Source organism: Haemaphysalis longicornis, unplaced genomic scaffold (genome assembly GCF_048455015.1).
Source record: "Haemaphysalis longicornis isolate Haplotype H1 unplaced genomic scaffold, Haemaphysalis longicornis Haplotype H1 scaffold_7, whole genome shotgun sequence".
Taxonomy (NCBI): domain Eukaryota; kingdom Metazoa; phylum Arthropoda; class Arachnida; order Ixodida; family Ixodidae; genus Haemaphysalis; species Haemaphysalis longicornis.
Window position 1 is genome coordinate 75,175,339 of NW_027526422.1, and position 23,725 is coordinate 75,199,063.

A 23,725-nucleotide genomic window follows, 5' to 3' on the forward strand; every position below is an offset into this window, starting at 1 on the left:
TGCTTGACTTCACAAGGTGGTTTTTTGTATTTACAGTAGCTCCTTTTGCACAAATATCTAAGCTTCAGAATGCGGAAAAATTGACATTAGTTGTCGATCCAATCTTTTTTACCCGTTGCGATAACCCATGCTTGTACGGAATGACTGCATATTTTTGTTTTTGCTGTTCGTTTTCACAGTCCCGCTCACGCAGACCCTTCTTTGATTCTTTGAGGACATCATGCGAAACAGCCGTCAAAATGTGCTCGGGAAAACCTGCTCGCTCAAGGCGGCCAACTTGCACGGTTAGGCTTTCGTTCATTTTGTGAACAGATGATTTTTTTAAGACTGTTTCTGAAGCACAGCTTGGCTACGCCCCGCTTCACCACTTTTGAATGCCCCGAAGAATAAGGAAGTAAAGGTTTTTCACCCGATGCTCATACTGCCAGCACGTACTGCTCGCGAGGAAATGAAGCTTTAAATCTAGGAACTTTATGGTGCTATTGTCCAAAAGTTCGTGTATCACACCAAGCGGTTTCAAACATTGATTAAAATAATTTAGTACGGCGCGCACGCTAGGTTCATACTGCACTCTGCCATCCAGAACAACGAGGTAATCATCAACAAAGCGAAAGATCTTCACTATGTTCAAGCTTTGCTGCAAGGGCTCCAACCGCCTATTCATGCCGGCCAAAAACAGGTCGCTCCACACTGGTGCAACGCACTTACCTATGCACACCCCCTTTTTTGAAGGTAAGTGTCGTCATTCCACTGTACATAGGTCGACTTCAGATAGCACGACCGAAGTTCGATAAACCCTCTCGAGGTTACACCAGCGGAGTTTTGGAATTTCACATTACCAAACCTGTCAATGCTTTCTTCCACACACTGCAACAATTGTTCATGAGGAAGGCTATAGTATAAATCTTTTATATCAACTGAAAAGGCCCTGTATGGAACGTCATGATCGCTCTGAAGAAACGTGGCTATTTCGTCTGATTCCCTTATCAGAAACGGGTCACCCAGGTAAAGTGTTTCTAGCTTGCCTTGAAGAAAGCGGGCAACTTCTTTTTGCCATGTACCCTGCTCTGTAATTATGACCCGAAGAGGCTTATCCACTTTGTGGGTTTTGGCCGAAAAGAACGACCTCAAACTGCTGGTTTTACTGCTTTCAACGGATTTTGCCAGGCTGTCTAAGTTGAGTTCTATGCAGAGCCTTTTGGCAGTAGATTTCACCCTCAGTATAGTGACACATATTTATGCAGATTGAACACACTATTCACAGCCTCCAAAGCCTTCTTTTTTAAAGCGTCATCCGGAAGCACCATAAAGCCTCCCTCCTTATCAGCGGGCAACAAGCAAAGGTTATTCTCTTTTAAAAAATTGGAGACACATCTAACGGGTACACGGTTCTCAGCTGGCTTATTGCGCAAGAGAATATCCACACCTGCTGAAACACATCGGGAACTTTCTGCCTCAGGGCATAAGAGTCTTAAAAAATCATGTTCACAATATGAACAAAAACTTAAAACATGCAAGTTGGCCGCCTTGAGCGAGCAGGTTTTCCCGAGCACGTTTTGACGGCTGTTGCACATAATGTCCTCAAAGAATCAAAGAAGGGTCTGCGTGAGCGGGACTGTGAAAGTTAGCAGCAAAAACAAAAATATGCAGTCATTTCGTACAAGCATGGGTTATCGCACCGGTTTAAAAATATTGGACCCACAACTAATGTCAATGTCGTGTTTTCCGCACCACTGAAGCTTGGATATTTGTGCAAAAGGAGCTACCGTAAATTCAAAAAACCACCTTGTGAAGTCAAGCACAGGGTTAGGTTTGTTGACTGCGGTACGTGTGTAGTGTATGTCATTCCGTTAGACTGCAAAAAGATATACGTGGGGCAAACGGGGAGGTGCATCAATGATCGCCTGCGCGAACATGTCAACAATGTGAAAAATGCCAACTCAGGTCATTTGGCTATCCACCATCGGGATTGCAAATGTACCCCCCTGTTTGATAAGTGTTATATTGTAGCAATGAACAAGAACCAAACGACCCGCGAGATCATTGAGGTCAATGAACAAGAACCAAACGACCCGCGAGATCATTGAGCCCAATGAAATAGCACGTGCTGGGGACAGCTGTGTAAGCACTCCCTCCCTCGCACTTATGGAAAAGGAGATGTACTTTCTTGGGCAAGACAACGATTTATCGTGAAACCGTAGTAGCAGCGGCACGTTCCCTAAGAGTGTGATAATGCACAGAGGGAAGGAGGTGTTTGTTCTTTGGTTTATTTGGATGAGTGTGTTTGAGAGAGTGTGGGCAGTATAAATCTGTGATTTCTTCTAATAAAGTTTGTTGGAAGTGCGCTCTGTCTCGTGTCGTCTCCCTCCTGTCTTCGTTAGTTTTTTGCGCAATTGAAGTACAGCATGGATTACCAACTCGCGCAATCACACAGCCTACTAAGCTTGATCCTCGGGTAGACACGTCCACCTTCGGTCGGTGAGTTAAGTCCCATCGGAGCCGTGTCACTCACGTCATCGTTGATGGTGGTCCACACACTCCGTTCTTCAACTGTGTAGATCTTCCCATCCTGGTCACGGCACCATTTTGTTCAAGAAACTGAAGCGCGGACTGCAGGATATGAACGATTTCTTTGATGGATGGAACTTCACAATGATGGTGATAGCTGAGGGCAGCTGCTAATAGCCACCTCTTCCTCTTGTAATATTTTGAACAGCCACTACGTAACATTTGGGTGGAGGGTGTGGTGTCATCCTCCTTCTGTCCCCAACTTCGCTTCATCCAGGCTACTGAACATCGCTCAAGCGCTCTTGGATCACATCGGCCCACCCCAGCACTGATGAGCCATGGACGCACCATTTCCTAGCCCCGTGTCTCATGCTTATGACTAGAGACCGGAAGTTTAGGCACTAAAAAAAACGGGTTTTAGGCGCCTATTGAAGGCGCTCAAAATTGAAATTTAGGCATATATAGGCACTAAGTACTACCATATAGGCATATATAGGCTCGAATAATATTTACTCAGGCGGCGTATTTCAGTGCAATTTTTCGGTTTAGAGTAAACACAGGCTACAAACATCGGTATTTTGAAAATGCAATTTTATTTTCTTCATAAAACACTCAAGGGTGACGATTTCAAGATATCTAGGGTGACGCAACACTGTGCGAAAGGCTGTGGAAGCAGTGGCAAACAAGCACCATCTCCAGGTTTTCGGGCTTGAAGTTGTGCCTTCTGTCAGTCAATATCGTCTTGTACGCAGAGAAAGAACGCTCCACATCCACTGAGGTTAGCGGAGCGTACTTGTACTTTGGCACGTTGGATGTTTTGATTCCATCTGGAATCGCGGTATGTCCGCCGCTCAAAACCTCAGACAGTTCCGTCAGCGTCGAAAATCCGGGATTTCTGTCCAACACAGACTTAAGCTTCTCTATAGCTCTGTCAGCAACCGGTCCCCTGGGAGCACTAGCGAACCTTTCCTGTGCGTCCAAAATCAGCTGAATATTTTCAGTCAGCGTTGTGCCCGAACTTTCAAGTTTCTGTATTGTTGTTGCCAAGAACGTGAAATGGGCACACAAATAGGCCAAGTCACATGCAAGTGTAACATCATGTAGAACCTTCTGGGCCCTTCTCACGGCGACACTCTCATCTTCAGCAAAGCTGCTTACAACAGCCTTGACACCGTTTAAGTGTTGGTTGTAGTATTCCACTGCCGTCAGCCAAGTTCCCCAGCGGGTAACAACAGGCTCCGGTGGAAGAGGTACACCCGGCAGCTGCTCCCTGAAAGCACGAACGCGGGAAGGAGCCTTGAGGAACACCGCCTTCCCTACAGCTATCAGTTCGTTGACCGAACTGAACGACTTTCGTAGCTCTTCACACACCCGATGAATCCCGTGAGCAAGACAAGTGACGTGCAATAGTTCTGGGTAAAAAACCTTGAGAAGTGCACCAGCCTTAAGCATATAAGCTGCTGCATCTGTGTAGAGCAGCAGTACTCGGTCGTCGTGGGCTCCGGAGGGGTACAGAAGCTTCAATGACGAGTTCACGAAGCGGGCGATGGTCTCTCCGCTAGTTTTTTCTAGCTCTTTTGAGCAAACCAGGAAGGGTGTTGTTTTCTCTTCTGCGTCAAGCTTTCCGACTACAAAGTGACCGAGTACTCGTCCGGTGACATCTGTCGTCTCGTCCACAGAAATCCAAATGTGGAATTCACCGATTTCTCTTCTAATTTCTTGTAGCGTCTTCTCGTACAGTGGTCGCAGGTACTCCTTGCGAAGAGTCGACTCTGATGGTACCTTTTGTTTGCAGTACTTTTGCAAGAAATTCTTGAAAGTCTTGTTTTCGATTTTCGCCCAAGGGATGTTAGCAGCGACTAATGCTTCGCACAGGTCAGCGCTGAATTCACTTTTTTTTCCTTGAGCAATACTTTCAGCCAGGAACGATTGTCTTGATGTCGACGGCTGGTTGCGCAGAGCATTGGCTTGATGCAGTGCTGTTCTTTCATGCTGCTGCAAGTGGAACTTTTTTTCACAGGGTACCTGCGCGAAGAAAACAGTAACGAAAACTAAGATATTGCGTAAGGCACGTGAAACGTTGCTAGTGTACTTTTGCTTTTAGTCATGTAGAGTTGTAAACCTGACAATAGCTCAAGGAATGGCGAAGTTGGCCAGCTGCGCAATAGCAGGTAACCGTTTTTAAAATCATGATGCTTATACAACAATCCGACCAACACTGTGCCGGAAATTTTCAATAAGGAAGCCAGTTCCCGAATTAGGTTGCAAACATTGCACAACAATGAATAGCAGTTACCGTAAAAAGTTCTTAAAACGCACATTATTGGCAAGTTCTGAGCATTCAGAATAAATTTAGCGTAAGCACTGTTGGAGGCGTCACGTTTACGGTTGGTCCAGTGTTCACGTCAAGTGCATGATATCGTTAATTAAGATCAAGTGGAAAGTATTGTATTCTCACCTGCTTTCCGCAGGGTTGGCAGAATACTGTTTCTCCGTCGACGGTGTAGCACTGCGATCCACTGGTCCATTGCCGGATAAGGACACTTTTCGGCGTCTTAATCTTCGGCATTCGTCGGCAGGCTTCGGACGGATTACGGAGAGAGCAGAAACGCCAACTACGCTGACGTGCTGGCTGTAGTGATAGGGTCAATAGGTTTTCTCTTAATCTTGCCACAAGCTAGCCTCGCGCTGCCTCTCTAGGGCACGCTCTAGCCTCGCCCGCGTGCAATCTGCGCTGCAATATTCTCGACACCAAACAAATCCGACCTTTTTTTTTTTTGGGGGGGGGGGGGGGAGAGATTCGCGAGCAATTTGTAATTGTTTTGCATTGTTTAGAAAGGCTTTTCGAAATCCCGTCCGAGGTAAATAAGTGGGAAAGGGTTCAGATTTATTTGCAATTTTTTAAGCAGAAGGAAAGGCGTGAAAGTCAATGTTGCGCATCTTGCCGAGAGAGTAGCTGTGCTTTCCCGCAGTACCGTCCTGGCCTTGAGAGGTAGGGCTTCCATTGGCCGGCTCCCTCGCAGGCTGGCGCTTGCGCGCTATCGTTGGGGGCGCTAGCAGACGACGCGCCGACGGAACCCGCAAGAATCTTTTTATGCCGCTAGCATTCAATAAAAACCCTTAAAAATGCTAAATACAACGTTTTCAATTGCTCTCTTGTTTTCTTCCAAACAAGCCAGTGCGAACCCATTTCCAACGCCAGCGCGCCTCGTCATTTTCATTACTTCATACCCCCATTCACAAACATACTGTTTTCTATACTCGCTGCACGCCGACTGGTTGGGGGACAACGCGTACTCTTTATTTTCACCTTGCATGCCTTGCAGACTAAATTCGACGAGACCATTCCTCAAAACACGTGTTCTCCTGTCTGTGACAAAACAATTTATGCCACTGTTAGCACTGTATTATTGCGCGAACAATATATAGGGCATTTCGGGTAATATTTCCGTCGCTACGCGTCACTCTGTCAAACAGCCAGCGACATAAACCCAAAAACGGTAAAGTGAGATAGCGCTTAGAGATCGCCGGCTGCGTGAGTGACGAGAGCGACGGTGCTAAGAATACTTTAACAGGAGTGCGACTGAGCGGCAGCTGCCTCTGCAGACGTGCCCGTCAGTCACGGGGAGTCTCGGCGGGTCTCTGTGACTCCTGCCACTGATTGCCCGCGTTGTATAATTATCGAGCACGCAGCCAGTTTAGGGTGGCAAACGAGGAAGAAATGAAAAATACTGCGGCTAATGGCGATACTGGCAGACTACAAAAGGAAAGACAGGCAGCCAAAGCCGCTGCTAGAGCGAGAAAACGAGACCGCTGAGATTATTAGAACGCTAAGCATGGTTGGCATAGTGTAGGAAGAAGATGATGATATTTTTGTGGTTATACGCTTTACTGAGTGGGGTGAAAGAAACTCTGCGTGGCGGATGTCTGAAGAGAAAGGAATGAGCATCGGGCGAGGCCTCAAGTTAGCAATGGAGAGAGACAAGATGCTCATGCATTCCCATCAGTCCAATCTGAGCTGTCGCGACGAAACCGAACCTGGCCCAGCCCAACCTGGCCCAACAACAACGAACGCAATCTACCTTACACTTTACGCAGTAGAAGGCCTGCATGCCGATCTCGCGCTGATTGTAAGAATAACCCCACAGGCGCACAACCTACCTAGAAAGCCCCATCGAATATATCCTGTCAAACTGTGCCAACAGCTATTCTCATTTCAAGAGGCGTGCCATACCGCACGTGCCCGTCTGCGCGTGTGCAGAGCGACTCGCCTTCTCATTGCGCGAACGCCGAGCAACTTCTCGCAGCTGCATCCGTTTTGTATGTTTTGTGTTGGCGTGCATGAAACAGGACCAGCAACCGATCGGTCGGCTAAAGCCGTACAAGCCGTTGCCCTGCAAAAAAGCATACATTGGCCGCACACAGACTTCGTGAGTGCAAGAATTAGTTGATGGTTGTTTGATTGATTGTAGGGTTTGACGCGCCGACGCAACGCAGGCGATGATGCACGCTGTAATGAAGGGCTATTAATTTTGACCACCTGGGGATCTTTAACGTGCGCCGAAATCTCGAACACATGGGCGTTTTTGCTTTTCGCCTCCATCGGAACAGCGGCTGCCGCGGCCAGGAATCGAACCCGCGACCTCGTGCTCAGCAGCGCAACGCCTTAGCCACTGGGAAACCGCGGCGGGTCGTGAGGGCAAAATAATGTTAGTAACTCGATAAGCGGGCACCTTGGCATTCATTGCCGTGATTGTAAGGGTTCGCCACTTTTTGAAAAAACTAACGTGCTCGCTAGGAGCCGTGAATCGCTCTCGCGTGAAATAATAGAGGAGCGTGAAATTGGGCGCGCGTGTGATGTTTGCATTAGTGTCGCTTCACTGTCGTTGTGGGGCAAAGATATCGCGTTTTTTGATGGGGTCTAATCTGTTGGAGACGGCATGTGTCTCATGGTGAAAGTGTGCGGTTTTATTGCTTTTTTTATTTCCGTTTTTCTGTGATTTTAGTTTTGCATTTTAGACTTCCCTTGGTTCCACGTGTCTACTTGATAGTAGTATATATGAGCGTGCAAATCAACTCAGTTCGTTAGTCTTCGCTGTGTGGAGTTATTCTGTTCGTTCTGTCCTTATAGCGCAATTTTATTTGCACCGTACAAAACCCAAACTGAACATGAAATTTAGCGTACTTTCGCGTGAAGCGTTAAAGTTTCGCCTCTTTTATGTCTAAATCTTACAGCACCGTTTTCTTACATTTTAACTGAATTAATGCGTCGCTAGTGTTGTCCATCTTCGAATTAACGTGTAGCCAGCCCGAATGTGGAACGATAAAGCTGTAAGCCTTAACCTGGAACTGACTGTGCGCCGTGGTAATGTAGTGTCTAACTCGCATACACGTAACCACCCTTAACAGAGATCTAACTTGCCGATTCTATATATATGGATAACCGAGAACCACCCAGGAGCGGCACCGCACTACCGCGCCTATCTTCAATTCACCCCGTGAAATGAGGGAATTCGCGGCGGCCCGGTAGTAGTTGCTTCACTTTTATTCTCTTTCCTCTCCCAGCCTCCGCTTCCCTGTTGATCGCATGCGTCCACATAGCTGTTGCGCCCCCTCTATGCAACGTTAAAGGGACCCTGCAACACTTTTTCAACTTTTTTCGATATCTTAAATGCTTCCAAAACGTAGTCACCCAACACACCCAGTACTTGGGCTAGGGGGTCGCAAGTACCGCAGCCAAAAATTACTGCTCTATATTTGCCCATCAGATAACTTGAAAACTCGCTCAAAAAATTTTCTCTCTTTCCCGGTCTTGACGTTCTTCGACGGCCCGCATTACGTCACTGAGGCCATGCAGCGGTTGTTGAGTGGTTTTCCTTCAGTTGCAGCAATAGGCGCTTTTCGATAGCAACTTTAAAATAAAAGCAGAAACAGAAGGCATATCTGGTGCGACGAGCAAATCACGCAGTGCCGCTCCGTGCTGGCGATAACTGTATATAGCTTTCACGGTGCTTCGAGACGCGAAGGAAAGAGTGAAAGCATTTCAGATAGGTTCAGAGCAACTAAAGATTTCATGGGACATTTTTTAATCTTTTGTTTCCCACTTGCCGGTTTGCTTAAGTAAAGAAGACAAGGTATCCGAGAAAACATCGTCCCTTCACTTTCGATTGAGGAGCGTCGCGGAGGCGCGCATGTTTAAATTTTCGTTGAAGGCAGAATGAATTCCCCGATTTAGGCGCTCTTAATAAACACGGCGACCTGACTCTCCGATCAGAAGTGTTGCAGGGTCCTTTTAACAAATGCGCACTCTTCCTTGTGTACGCCGATGTTTAGCTGACAACCAATGGCTTAGTATCATGATGACGCGGTGACTATAGACGGTTTTTATGCCTGATACATTGAAACTACAGCACAAGCCGGTTGCGGAAAAGTAAAGTACACGGAGGTTTGCGTACATGATGGCAAGCCCACATCACCCACACCGCCCTCTCCGCGTGCTGCCCTGTAAAGCTCCTTCGTGCTCCCACTGCATCTCCCGCTTCCAGTAGCAGTTACCGTCATGCCGAATCATTCCACCCGTAACTACAAAGTACGACTGTCAAGGTTCAATTCACGGCCGCTCGATGAAAGGGCCCTGCTCCTTGGCTCGTGGCTCAATGGCCAATGGGCCGCGTGTGTGAACAAAGCGGTGCAAAGAATATAGCCGCTTGTCGTCAAAGATTGTCAGCTCGACGATAATGCCAGCATCGAGAGCCAAATGGTCCCATTGAAGGGGCAAGTTTAAGAATTTAACAAATCGGTGGCGATTGGCAAGTACTCTGAGTGGATGCACAGGGCGAGCTTTGAGGGTCAGCTCTAAAAGAGGGGAAATTTAACGAACGGCTTGGCTTGATATAATAAGAAAGGTGGCACATGTTTTACGCCGTCTTCACAACGAACTCCTTACGGATGCTCTGAAGACTGAAGTTTTTCATTAGCTCGCTCTTATCTTCCTTTCCTGCATAGGTAGATCTAGATACTTCTTTTGACGAGCATCAGAGACCTCTACTGTCAGCATTACATAATTTGTAGCTTCCGGATAACGGCAAAACTGGAACTGGTTCAAAAGTTTTTTTCTGCATTAGACAATTGCGCAACACCACTGGCATGCAGGTACGTTTGCGCAAAAAAAAAAGGATCAATGAAATACTGTTATAAAAAATATTAAAAGTTTGAAACCCTGCACAAATTTATTCCAGCAACAGAACGTGTCTAAAATACATCTGACTAGCCGGCCTGTTTATTTCCCGGAAACCTGCTGAGCACACCGAGAAGCCCATTCGGGTCTTTCCGTCTCCGGTTATCTTATCTATACAGCAGCAGGCACCTTGAGGCAAGAATTTCTGAGACTGTATTTTCTGGAATCTACGCCTTCTCCTCCATCGCCCTTCTAAACGCACCCACAGAGCTCAAACTTTTTCGTGGCGAGGTTTGCTAGGTTCAGAGCAACTAAAAATTTCATGGGGACATTTTTTAATTTTTTGTTTCCCACTTGCGGGTTTGCTTAGGTAAAGAAGATAAGGTATCCGAGAAAACACCGTCCCTTCACTTTGGATTCAGGAGCGTCGTGGAGGCTCACATGTTTAAATTTTCTTTGAAGGCAGAATGAATTCCCCGATTTAAGCGCTCTTAATGAACACGGTGACTGAGCCGTGTGCTGCAAGATGTTTGCTGAAAGTAGAAATCGCCGTGAAATTCTAAAAGTATTGCCCACGCATGTGGGAAAGTATAAGCATATGTTCTGGTGCATGTGGTGGTCTAAATGTGAATGAAACAATCGTAAAAACGTTACAATGCTCACCATCGAACTCCGTTCTCCGTAATGCAAGTTCGACGCGGTGCGATATTCTGCAACCGAGCTGGCCGATTGGGGTGGTTCCGATGAACGTTAAATGAATGTGTTCAAGCCAAGCCACTATATATGGTGCACGCGTCAGTAGAGTTCCTCTGTATAGCTCCAGTTACGCCAGTGATGTGAATGAGCGGCACAAACTCAACTACCGCAGGTCGCGGGGCAGCGTCCCGGGAGGGCGACCCCGCTGGCCGTGCAAACAACTGTCATCACCCGGCCAGCACCGAAGTCATCGCGTCAGAGGAGGTCGTCGTCACGATCTCGTACAAACTGCTATGTGAGCGTCTCTTGACGTGCAGCATTTGCCTGGAGAATTACAACCGGGAGGACCAGCGGCCTAAGCTTCTGCCGTGTTCCCACACGGCTTGCTTGCCCTGCATGCAGCAGATAGTGGCCCAAGCTCAGGTGGGTATTGCAGTCCTCTTCACTTTTGGTAACAACTTGGAGAAAGGGTAGGAGTTCCGCCAGAACAACAGGCGCAGCTTCTCCACCGCTGATTTTTAGGGGCGAAGCTCCTTAGGGCGTGGGTCTGTCCATCATCGACGTATGTATGTAGCCACCTCTAGTTTAGTTCTTGGATTGTTTACTAGATGGCGTGGCTATCTCTAGTTTAGTTCCTGGATTGTTTACTAGATGGCGGTACTTGTATATGATGAAAAGATGCGCTTGGATTGTTTACTAGATGGCGTGGCTACCTCTAGTTTAGTTCTTGGATTGTTTACTAGATGGCGGGGAGCGTTGTAATAAAATCCGTTCGCTGTTGGCGCGCGCTCGGAGTCGCCCGATGGATAAGGCTGCAGATGTGCGAGCCCGCGAGGCAGAAGCGCTCCGTGAAGCTGCGCGACGCCGCCGCCAAGATCCTGCCGTACGAGAGCGGGAGGCCGAAGCGTGTCGCCTGGCTGCGCGACGACGCCGCCAAGATCCCAGCGTTCGAGAACGAGAGGCCCAAGCGTCACGGCAACGGCGCGATGATCCTGCCGTACGCGAAGCGGCACGGCTGCGGCGCGAAGAGGATCTCCAAAACGTCAGAGAACGGGAAGCGGCGAGAAAGCGCGCGTATCGGCAGGCAGACCCCGATGCAGTGAGAGCTCGTGAGGCGTCTGCAAAACGCATCAGGCGAGCTCAGCCCCAAGGTGCCGACGCGCGGTTTAAGCGAGACTTTCTAGACGTTACGTTCGGACACAGATGTAGTGGGCGAACGTTCACTGAAGACTCGCGGTTTTACCGATGATTTCCCCTCAGGAGCTTCGCCCACTCATCATCATTCACCCCGTGGATATGCTGTGAATTTTTTCAACGGTCGTTGCTATACCGACGCCATCACTGGAATGACGGCGTTTTCTTTAATTAAACTGCAAAGCTCTCCCGAAGGCAGTCTTTCGGGGCACGCATGCGTCAGCAAGGGTGCATAGCTTGGGCGTTGGCAAGGTAACGCGGAGGCTTGCAGCAGAGAGTACTTGCAGCATCGAGGTCTTTTCTAAATGATTGGCATGGCGTGCGACATCCTAGACCAGTCTGCTCAGCCAGAACGCAGACAAGCTAACCTGGAAGACCTTTTTTCATGAGTGAAAAACGCTGAAAGCGATAATGAATAAGGCGGCTGTTGCGCTTACACGCCTCCTTTTGGGTAGACAATATCCCCGTTTTTGTTTTACATTTGGCGGTTTTTGTGAACCGAAGATGAATGTTTAAGGCACGCAATACTGTGCCGCCTTTGCTGTCACTGAAAATTGGTTCCCGTACATGTGTTTCAGAAGGTGTACTGTCGGGACTCGTGAGCACGAGTGTGGATTTCACCACAGATGTCGAAGGGCAGCTCAGTGCGACCACATCAGCGCATCTCCTTAACTTCACCGTCACTTGAAGTTACTTGACTGTAACTTCACCGTCACTTGACTGTAAATGTTCACATTACGCCTGTTCGCTTTCTCGCCCAAGTGGACGCACGTTTTGTCCGCAGAAACATCATATGATTCCGACCGTACTGAAATTCAAACTTTTGCTCCCGACTGTGCGTGTATTACAACGTGTACATATTGTCACGAAGCCAAAGACGACGCAGCTGTCTTGAAGGAAAAATTGGCAGCGTATCTGCTCCTTTCGTCGCAAATGCCGTCAAAAGACGATAGTCTTTATAGGCTTTTGCGAAGTAAATGCCTCCCTTCGCCTTTCCGCTCACCTCTCATGTTGTTCCTCTTGCGTCGCGCTCCTCCCAAGGTAAAGACGCCAAAGGTTTGCTTAAATCATTTTAAATTTCCCGCATTCCTCTGCTTCAAACCGGGTGTCTCGATGCCAACGCTGCCGTACGGCGAAGACGCGCGTTAATCGAGGTGCCCTACTTCAACGTTTATAGAACCGCGTTTCCCTACTCCACGTGCGTTGCAAGCAGAACGTGGAACCTATCTAGTGGAAACTTGCGTAACTGTTGTAGGTTGATTTCTTAAAATGGCGCCAGAAGCTATAGTGGCGCGGGCGACAGCAGGCGACGGCGGAGTGAATTCTTTTTCTGCAGTTGATGAAGTATTTAATTTCGTAAAAGTCAAGCATGTTTGATTTTTTTTATAAAGGAACACTGCAAATATCACTTCGTATTGATTTGTTGTCTCATATTTGTGTAATGTCTTGTTCTTCTTAAACAATGTTGACAAGTATGAATGTTACACCGGACATAGACGGGTAAGATTTAGCTGTGACTATATAAGACTATTGCTCAGGCATTGTTTTGCTTTGGCCGGGTGGCTGAATCGAGTCACAGACAGACAGACGGACAGACAGACAGACAGACATACAGACATACAGACAGACCAAAATTTCTGGGTTTAAGTAGCCCAAGAAAGACTATCGTCTTTAAAACAAGTTTATTGGACCGAGCGTGTGCTCCCCTAACAACTCATAACTTGCACAGGCGCCGGAGCAGCAGTCAACAAAGTCACGTGCGCAGGCGAGTGTCCGCGAATCGTATGCCGCGGCGTCTGCTCTGCGGGCATTCATCTTTCGGCGTGGGTGTTTGTCGAACCATCGAATTGCATCGAGAACTGTGTGGATAAAACAAGGCTATTCCAGGCTAGTTGCGTTATGGCGAAAGATTCTCCCTATCAAATGAGATAATCCGTGCAGCATAAAGAATGGAACATGCGCTTAACTCGGGACAAAGATAACAGAGCCCGGCGCAGCCGGGCGGTAAAACCAAAAGCATAAATAAACAAATCCAATGCACGGCTCGCGGCAATATTTACACACTAGAAAAAAGAAAAGTAAACATCCCCCTCACGAGGGGCCCGATCAAATGCAGAGCATTTCCGCGCGGGGCGCGCCTGCAAGTCGTATGGATTACGTATTGGTTGTTGTTGTAATTGTTGTCTTCCAGCGTAGACATTGTCGATGAAGTCGATGGTGAAACGTGAAACGTGCCGTGAACCCCCTGCCGCGGCTATGACGCAACGTGGCGCGGCTATGACGCAACACAATCCAACACAATCCACTTTAATCCAATCCAATTCAAATCCAAACCAATCCAAGCCAATCCAAGCTAATCCAATCGAATCCAATCCAATGCCCCTTGCGAGAGAGTGTTATAGCCACTGGTCGGCGACTTTGGCTAGTTTCGGTTTCCGAAATTGTGGCGATCCTTGCGGCACGGTGCTGCGGCGTGGCCCTTCCCTTTCCCTCGGCGTTTCTTTCTTTCCACACCGTCAACGCTTCCTTGCCTCCTCACGCATGCGCAACAGCTCACCGGCGCCAATATTTTTTTTTCTTTCTCTCGGCGCGCACGGCGGGCCAGTTCGGTGCGTGCGTGAGCGAGCCGGCGTGCGAAGGGTTGCGCGCGTTGCCTAAACGCCTCCACGGGCTGAAAGTTTCGCTGAATTATAACATACATTCGAATGTATTCTAAATATGGGGTAGCGGAGGAAGGAGCGTTACCACTCCTGCGCAGCTCTGTGGTGCAGCAACACAGGGCGGTAAAGTTCGGCCAAGTTTCTCGCCTTCTCCAAAGACGACAGGTAAGCAAATTAGCTTTGTACAAGTTATAGTGAATTCCTTAAAAGCCAACCGATTGCACTCTTCTGTTTTCAAATTAATTCGCGCATGTAACGTGAAGTTAATGAGACATGTCACTCGTCTTGGAGTGGACTTTTGGTAGAAGTAAACGCGTCTTTGGCATGCACACTCTTGCTCGCCAGACTAATCTGTGGTGGCATTGCCGTCTTTTGATTGCCTTAGTAACTGCTAGAATGTCGATTCAGTATACTTATCAAGGTATTTTTTGTTGTTTCGTGCAGCAGGTATGAGTCTAGGTTTGGGCCCCAAGTCGAGGACGGTTTGCGACTTCATTGGACGTTTCCTCCGGTGACTCTCCTCAATCCATCCAATGTCATCACGACGCACCTGCTCACAAAGAAGGCAAGCTCAACTGTACGGGCTTCTTGCCTTTCACGGCGTCCCTACTACCACAGCGATTGGTGGCATGGAGGGGCTGCGCCCTAAGCATTTTTTTCCTCTGCCGTCTTGCTCCAAAACGTATATTTGCGGCGAAACTACTGCCTAGCGTTGCTTCAGTGCTCCGAAAAATCTGGTGTAACACCGCGGTGTTCAATGGAAGTCGATTTTCACATAAAGCAGGGGAAGGCCGAACCGAAATACGTGCGTTGTCTGCAGCCGCCATTGAAAGCGTTTCGCTCTTTAAAAAATAAATAAACAAAACCAAGTAGCATTGCCGTCTTTGCTGTTCAGTATAAACTGCGCGCCCGCGCCTTGTCATCTTATCGCGAGTGGGTTTGTTGTTCCATAGTTCTGAAGTTAGAATGGTCATGCCGTATCGGGCAGGATGAGATAAGAGGCGCTGCCCGAGCTACAGGGTAGCTTGTAACAACCTGGCCGATATCGGCGGCCTACAATATAGGAAAGCTTTTATTTCTCTGAGTGTCTTCTCCCCCTCCCCCCCCCCCCCCGCCTTTCCTCCCACCCGCGGTAAGCAGACTTCACGCGTCAAGAAGGGTGCGTTCGATATCTGTTCTATGTTCTACGACGTGCACATGATTGCGCATTGTTTTTGTGCGTAGATATAATCCAGCAATGAGTGTCTACAGTGCGGTCATTGTGTTGCTACAGTTTTTTATGGCTGCATTTTGTTGGTGTGAACGTGATTTCTCCGAAGTGTATGCAGGTTAATGGGCTGTTCAACGCTTTCTTTCAGAATTTGCGTTAACTCACCCGAAAGGCAGGGCTTGAAGCATACGTGTGCATGCTTTCGTTTAACATATAGGTTCCCAATTATTGTGTCTCTGAACTGAAACGAATTTTTTTAATGTTTAAGGAACATTCCTTTCTCGAGGTGAGCCCAAGAAATAAGTATACACTGAGTGGAACTTTCAAGTTCTTTTCTTCTCCCGCCGAGGTGTGCGCGAAAAAAAAAAATCTCTGTACGGACTAGAACTTTCGGAGTTCTTCTTTCGTAATCAAGTATTGTGTACCTAAATGTATATTCATGGCTGTCTATTTTGCGCAACTTTAGACGGAGGCAGATTCAAAAAGGTACACGAAGACCTGTATCTGTCTCCGTCTAAAGTTGCGCAAAATTTACAGCCATGAATTCAAATTTACAGCCATGAATTCAGAATACCAACTAGCCCGCCTAACCGTGTTATTGTAAATGTGTATGTAGCACGTTTTTTTCCTATTGTACAATATTGTATCCCTAAATTTGCATATGTCATATTTTTGCTTAGTCTTATACTGTGTACAAAAAATGTATGTGAAATATATCATTGTAGTACATGTGTTTTCATGACTTCGAATCAAAGGCGTCCTCATATGAATTTTGAATAAACGCAAAGCAAAAAGAATGTTTGTGTAACACTCCAAATAATATCGCCACAAAGACAACAATTCGACACCAGAAAACATACTATAACCTACATGTTTTCTTCGTTCAATTATTAAACACGTTACTTCACACATAACAAACGACGGGCAGCGGCCATTTGGAGACATCGCCGCCGCTCGTCCAACTTTCGCGCCTAGTGTCATTGCCGAGCGGCCCACGAGGCAGCGACCGGCGGCCGGCGCGAAAGTTGGGCCAGCGTCGGTTTCAAGGGCCGGCGCGCGGCAGCCCGGCCTGGCTGCCACGGGAAAAATGACGTCAGCAGCGTCCGCGACGTCACCAACCTCCTTTCTCCCCTCGCCACTCGTTGCCATGACGATAAGTACAACGTTTTTCAGACGCCACGTACTACTAGGGGAGGATTTGGCGCTGTTGTTGCGAATTACGCGGGACCACGGTGGATGCTAAAGAGGCCGCCCCGTGTTATAGCGCCGAAATCGCGCCACCACACGAACGCGTGATGTTGACGTCACGATCACGCCACAGATGTTAGCGACCGGAGCGGGCGCGAACGACGTATGTGGTTTAAGCGCGAACCGACCGCGGCGAGGGAGTGCGATGCGAGCGCCCCCACCTGTTCTCGCCCGCGAACCGACTGTTGCTCAGCGCGAACCCAACGCAGCGAGAGAGGGTGTTGCGCACGTCCCCACCTGTTGTGCGCCCGAACCGAACGCGGCGAGAGAGGGTGTTGCGAGCGGAGAGAAGGGGAGGAGGACGCGGGGGAGAGGGCGCACCTGTGGCCGACGGTTGAATGAGTCAAGGATATAAGGCGCGTCCGTAACCTTCCATTCTGTGTCGGCTTTGTGGCGCAGTGGGTAGGGCACCATGTACAGTGCTCAGCGATTGAAACGCGATACTCGGAGCGCGTGGTTGCGGGTGCCTGTTGCGCCACAGGTGAGCGCTTGTGAAAGCGAGCTGGCGCATTGTGGTATACGATGAGGGTGAGAGCGTTCGTGACGCATGCTTAGTGCATCCGGGAGACAGCCCTTCAGTGTGTGGTTCTTGGCGGCGCCATAGGGGTGCTACATGCCATGGCTTCAAAACGCTGCGCCTGCGTGCCGTGCGCGCCACGATAACACATCGCGATAAATGTGCATTCAAATTCTTCATAATGCGCGCGGTGCCAGCTCACCCAGCTTCACGCGGCGCGGCGCCGCGCGGCACGCAGGCGCAGCGTTTTAAAGCCATGGCATGCAGCACCCCTATGGCGCCGCCAAGAACCACACACTGAAGGGCTGTCTCCCGGATGCACTAAGCATGCGTCACGAACGCTCTCACCCTCATCGTATACCACAATGCGCCAGCTCGCTTTCACAAGCGCTCACCTGTGGCGCAACAGGCACCCGGAGCCACGCGCTCCGAGTATCGCGTTTCAATCGCTGAGCACTGTACATTGCGTTCCGCCCGCAGGGTCGAGGGATTGAAAACCGGCGCCGGGAAGTATTTTTTTATATAGTAGAGAGGGGTGCGGTGCGGACTACGGACGTCAACGCGGGTGACATCGTGAGTTACTGAAATGCTCTGCATTTAAAATTGTCCGCGTATATATATGCTTGCTTTGGTCTGAATGTCGTCACCCCTGGCACGTAATACATTGTCCTTTGTATCCCTCCCCCCTCTCGCTTCTCCCGTAAATCATGCAGCGGAGCTTTTTCTTATTTGAATCAAATTTTCCCGCTCTCTATCTTCTTGCGGGCCGTATGCTTGGTGCGACAGATCCCATCTTGTCCTGTCTTAAAGACCAATAAAACGTGTATTCTTAAATGAAAGGACGCTATTAATCTGCTGTGTACTCACGTCTAGCCTCGAATATGCCGCAGGTTTCCTTTGCGCCACAAAATGTGGCCACGAGTGACCGGTGCCAGCGGATTTAGTTTTTTAGCACTGGGACTTTCGGCCTGACAGTTGAATGTAGTGACAGGCGCCTTCCAGAAATTCGTGCGATTGTGTAGCCCAGGAAAGACTTCTCAACGCGTCCAGTATAACAATTCACATTTCTAGCGCTGTTTATCGAACGCGAGAAGCAGATGAAAGTAGGCGGCCGTACGAAACGGGTGCTACTCATATCTTCCCTAATTTGTCTGGGCATACGCACGCGCCGACGGCAGCTGTTGTTCGGGAACCTCGTCGTCGGGAGGCGGACCGCCATTTCGTCACAGCTATGCATGCGTGCGCGCCCTCGGCGACAACGCGGCCACTCCATCCTGTTCAATCCAGTAACGCGGAGTCTCCAGAAATCCGACATCAGGTCCGGTCTAGCCATGCTCGTCGACAGAACGCTCGACAAGTACAGCGACGCCACCGTCGAGCCCACCAGACAAAAGCCGAGGGCGGTGCGTTGTAATGACGACGCCGTTATCATTGCCAAGTCGTCCTCGTGGCGGCGTTCAGTCGTATCGTCGGCGTACGAAGCAAAGGAACGTTGTAAGTGTGATGAAGGGTAGGCACTGATGGCGATGTGATGACAACTGGGCCAAGACTTCGTACGGCATTGCTGGTGCCGCTTTCAGCTTCAACTGTCCAGCATTTCTTCGTCGAGGAATGGTGTTATTCTTAATCCCGCCTTTAACGCCCTTCGGCCGAGAACAAAAATGATCGCAAAATAGTTTGTGTGGATGACATTGTCGTGAACCAAATTCGGCATCAGGAAAGAATCACAGTGGCGTTTTACTTCGCGAGCTTGTGCCCCCTGCGGTGTGCACGTGACCGGCATCATACCCTGCACGTGTACGCGGCGTGACCTTGAATAAGAATTATTTTTCCGGGAGGGCTGAGGGGAGGTTTCATTTCTCTGTTTATTCTGCGTGTTTCATCGCTGGGGGCACGATCGCTTGGACCCGGAGCGGGGCGAGTCACCGCCCTGCTACCCCGCTCCCCCACGCGTTCCGCCTTAGAACTTTCTGGCGCCCCCAGCTCGGCGACCTCCGACCTCCGGTCATTAAGTTGCGCAATATTACGTAGAGTGGAGACTGTCGATGCAGTGGCATGCGTTCATGGGAATTGTGGATAGCGTGTGAATGGGACTGGTATGCATAGGTGTCGGTTCTGCTCTGCATGAGTATCGCGATGGCGTGGAGCGCCCTGTCTTGTGAATCCGGAGTAACAGAACATACTGGCCTATGTAACGACGGGTAGGGTAAACGTATCGCCTCCGTAACACTCTTGCGTCGAGTTTCGAGTGGCGGTGCGCGGCGAGGCTACTGTAGGCTCCGGCGAGCGTTAAATCGTGGGAGAAATCTGGCAAAGTTGTCCGTGTGGTCCGTGCAGTGCAGTTCGCCTGGCGGTTCGCGGCCGCCAGCCAGACCGATCCTGCCAATGCTGCTGCGAGGTAGCAAGCAATTACCAGACGGCCACATGTTACAGCAGGGGAACATCGCCGAATCTTCAGTGACAAAGAATTGAAGCGCTAGGAGACAACAGGGACAAGCCAGTGCACGCACACAAGGCGCCATGGTCCTAGCGCTTCGATTGTTTGTCATGTTCTACCAACAGGCCCGAACCGGCACACTCGTGAATCTTCAGTGGCCGTCCAACAATTTTCTGTGGCCGGGCACCTAATGTCTGCGCTTGTGTCGCCTTCTAGGTGCAGAACCAGTCTCCCCCCAGATGCCCGCTCTGTCGAAGGCCGGTGCCACTCCCCTACCAGGACGCGCAGGCGCTTCCAGCCAACTTCGTATTGAACGAGCTCATGCATGGATCTGTCAGAGAACCGACAGACGAAAGTGGTGCTGCGTTGCGCAGTTCACGCGAATGGGGGCGGACCTTCTCATGTGCGAGCAGTGCGTGGAAGTGTTCTGTCCGAGATGCCTCTCAGGGCTGCCCCCGCCACATGTTGGTCCTGGACACACGGTCGTCCCCCTCGCGACGGCCGTCCAGAGGATGAACGACATCCTGCGGTACAAGTTGCGTGCGACTCCTCTCACTTGCGCGCGACTCCCCCATCTCTTACTTAGTGCCACTGCAGGCGAGTGCGTCAGTTCGTCCTCTCAGAACGATGCGTGATCAGAGCCGGGCAGTCGACTCGGAACTTGCCTAGTCTGTGAGTGAGCTGCACCAGTGGGCCTCCACGCTCTCTTTTGGGACTTCTTTCTGGAGCCCGCCTTTGCGACCCCTGAAGGTACTTTGAGACCTCTTAATCTAAGAACTGGATGTGTTGGTTGGCTACGTTCTGCAGGCATTTAAGATTTCGAAAACAGTTTAAAAAACGTGTCGCAGGGTCCATTTAAACCATGGCAAGTACTCACACACTCTCACAGGAACAAGTTATTCTTTAGAAATCAATTGCTGTAGCCATGTATATGTATTAATATGAGCAATATGAAAGGGAATACATGTACGCGTGGCCAAAAGCCTCGAAACAGACTCTGAGCGATACGCGGATGGCGCTGTGAAAATCAAAGGGGGAAGGAGGGCGCTCTTCCACTAACTGTTGGCACTCCCACCCGCTTGGATTTCTACAAAGCAGCAGCTTACGTCATTTCGCCGATAATATGGTATCGTCCCACAGCCGATAGGACGCCCTGGGAGAATGGAAACGGTTGTTAGAACAGCGTCCCCCTTTCCACTTTGTTTCCGACGGCGGCCGCTGCGTATCACGCATAGCTGGGTCTGAGGGTGTTTTCTATGCGTTCCTGTGTTCCATTTCATATTGCTCATAATAGTACGTCACTCGCGAAAGGAAGAAAAGGAAGAGTATAAAACATCATATTCTGACGAATCTGGCTACTGATCGCTAAATGTAGTTATAGACATCTCTATGGTAGGCAAGCGACAGTACCCAAAATTTCTGCACATATTTATTAAAAAGGTAGATTGAATCAGTTTTCACGAAATAGGACAACTGGTGCATATTGGTTAAATTAAAAACCTGCAGCGAGGTTGAACCTTTTATACCCACCTTGCTGGATATGCTGCAGACGAGGCCAGCGACTTTAGGCCAATGCGGCTAAAAGGGAAGACAAAACAACATTTTATTAAAAACGACGGTCTTTCTTGGGTTAATTAAAGGCAGAAATTTTCGTCTGTTGTCTGTCTCCCTGTGACTCGATTCAGCCGCCCGGCCAAAGTGAACCAGAAGCTGCGCAATAGTCTTATATACCCACAGCCAAATCCAAACGTCTAAGCCCGGTTTCAATGTTCATGCTTGTCAATACTGTTGAACAAGAACAAAAAATTACGCATATATAAGGCAGAAAATCTACACATAAGAGATATTTGCAGTGTTCCTTTATTAATAAATTCACGGATGCTTGGTTTTTGCAATAGCAAATAAAATACTACATCAATGGCAGAAAACCATCGCGTGCTTTTGCCAGCGCTACTATAGCTCCAGGCAGCATTTGAGAAATCAAAAGGCAAACGCAATGACAGGTTCTACTAGATAGGTTCCACGTTCCGCATGGCCAAAGCCACCTAGAAAATAGGGCAACGTAGTTCTATAAACGTTGTAGAAGGGCGCCTCGATTCACGCGCGTCTCCGCCGTATACGGCAGCGCTGGCATCGAGGCGCTCGACTTGGAGCCTTGGAACACGGTGAGTTTAAATTGACTTGAGCAGACCATCGTGATATCTTGCGAGTAACGAGACCAGAGAGGAACAGCATGAGGTGAGCGGGAAAAGACGATAGTCGACTGGTAGGGGCGCCAGTCGACTACCGTCCTTCGTCGACATTTGCAACGAGAGGAGCAATACGCGGCCATTTTTTAGTTTGGAACCCGAAACCATGGTCACGCTGTAGGCAACGAAATAGGGTTTGTCACGGAGCTCTGCTTGCTTACTGCATTAAGACCTCAGCTATGCTTGATTGATTGTACGGTTTAAGGCGTCGACGCAACGCAGACGATGAGGCGCGCCGTAGTGGAGGGCTCCGGAATAATTTTGACCACCTGATGATCTTCAACGTGCGCCGAAATCTCGTACACACGGGCTTTTTTTCTTTTCGCCTCCATCAGAAAACCGGTGTCCGCGGCTGGGAATCGAACCCGCAACCTCGTGCTTAGCAGCGCAACGCATTAGCCACTGAGCCGCCGCGGCGGGAAGACCTCAGCTATACACCGGGCATTTCGTGTGCCGCTGAACGCGGTTTCCGTTTTTTGTTCTTTCTCAACTCAATGGGGCTGGCATAATTTTGTACAAAACGGTAACGTGTACAAAGTAGCTTCAGTGCTTGCTGCCGCCATCAATCGCAGCAGACTCTTATTTTGCCGTCTTCGAAATATCCGCTGCCCATACCTCTCTAACCTCTGCTTTGCTTGTTTTCTGTCACCAGCCGGGACGAAATCCTGAATGTCCGGAGTGTCGGCGTGAGTTCGACGTGCCGGACAACGGCTTCGGCGGCTTGTCGCCCAGCTTCCTCGTCAACAGCTTGTTGGACCTGGGCACCGAGACGAAGCGAACAGTGGAGACCAAGTGTTCACTTCACCCATCAGGACCAGCGCTGTTGTACTGCCAAGGCTGCGATGAACGCATTTGTATGCTGTGCGAGGATGATGACGCTGGTGCTCACGCTGGGCCGTCACACCGTGTTATCCCTAACGACACAGCAGTCGAATGCCTGAGAAGAACAATGGACTTCAACGTATTTTTTTGTATTTGTATTTTTATTGTTTCATTTGGGCAGTGCAGTACAGTAACGCCCACACGGCAAAGAAAAAAGGTGGTTCCCCCCTCACTAGGCTTCAACCCTGCTGGGGCAGAAACATTCTTAGTGCAAAAACAACACAGCAAACACAGAAGGCCTTCAGAAATATGAAGCATCGCGAGACAATATTTGAATTCCATTTCATTAACTGCAGTACAAAGTAACGCATTGCAATCACTTGATGATTAATATACTGGTAACTGCGTACATCAGCTCAGCAACCACTAAATGAATGCAAATTGCTATAAGAACAAAAAATTGCCCCGCAAATAATAAGTACTGGATCACGCAACGCTTCGTCTTTCTATTTATAATACCTCGTCTCTAGAACGAAACACGACTTGAACAGAACATGGGTATGTGCGAACAGTCCTGCACCACTTTTCAATTGCAATTACATCAAGGAAGTCATTACAAAGTGTTATGATCCGAGGATCCCTCATCTGCATGCTACTTGTTAGTGGCCTGTCTGCAACAGATGTGTGACGTAGCGCATATCCAGTACTTCTGTTCAAAATTTTAACGTAAACATCACAGTTCGTTGTTACTTGCTTAAATACGAACACAGCAAGTTTGAGCAGGAAAGGTTTGTTTTTATGTCCTGGATGAATGCGTCATAGCATCTGTTTGAATTAGCATCTTCTTTGACTTGTTTATAAGTGAACACGGAGCGGCGGCGGCACCGGTCTGACAGCGGAGCTCCATCGTTGCGTCGAGCATCCCCTTACCACCACATTTCAAGCCCTTCCACGGCAACGACGTGAAAATAGACACATCTCAACCCCAAGGAAGTTTTCCGGTGTCG

The 23,725-nt window shown here is 49.0% G+C and overlaps 1 protein-coding gene and 1 long non-coding RNA gene across 2 annotated transcripts; one reads left to right on the forward strand and one right to left on the reverse strand.

Moving 5' to 3' along the window:
- Positions 1-3,082: 3,082 nt before the first annotated feature.
- Positions 3,083-5,279, reverse strand: LOC144145983 (uncharacterized). Its single transcript, XR_013317636.1, has 2 exons — positions 4,967-5,279; positions 3,083-4,533 (listed from the first exon to the last, which is right to left on the reverse strand). It is a non-coding gene; the product is annotated as an uncharacterized LOC144145983 (long non-coding RNA).
- Positions 5,280-10,495: 5,216 nt separating this feature from the next.
- LOC144144498 (uncharacterized) lies at positions 10,496-20,177 on the forward strand. The gene is made up of 2 exons (XM_077675967.1): positions 10,496-10,804; positions 19,864-20,177. The coding sequence occupies exons 1-2, from the start codon at positions 10,526-10,528 to the stop codon at positions 20,161-20,163; spliced, it is 579 nt and encodes a 192-aa protein (XP_077532093.1). The 5' UTR covers positions 10,496-10,525; the 3' UTR covers positions 20,164-20,177.
- Positions 20,178-23,725: the final 3,548 nt, after the last annotated feature.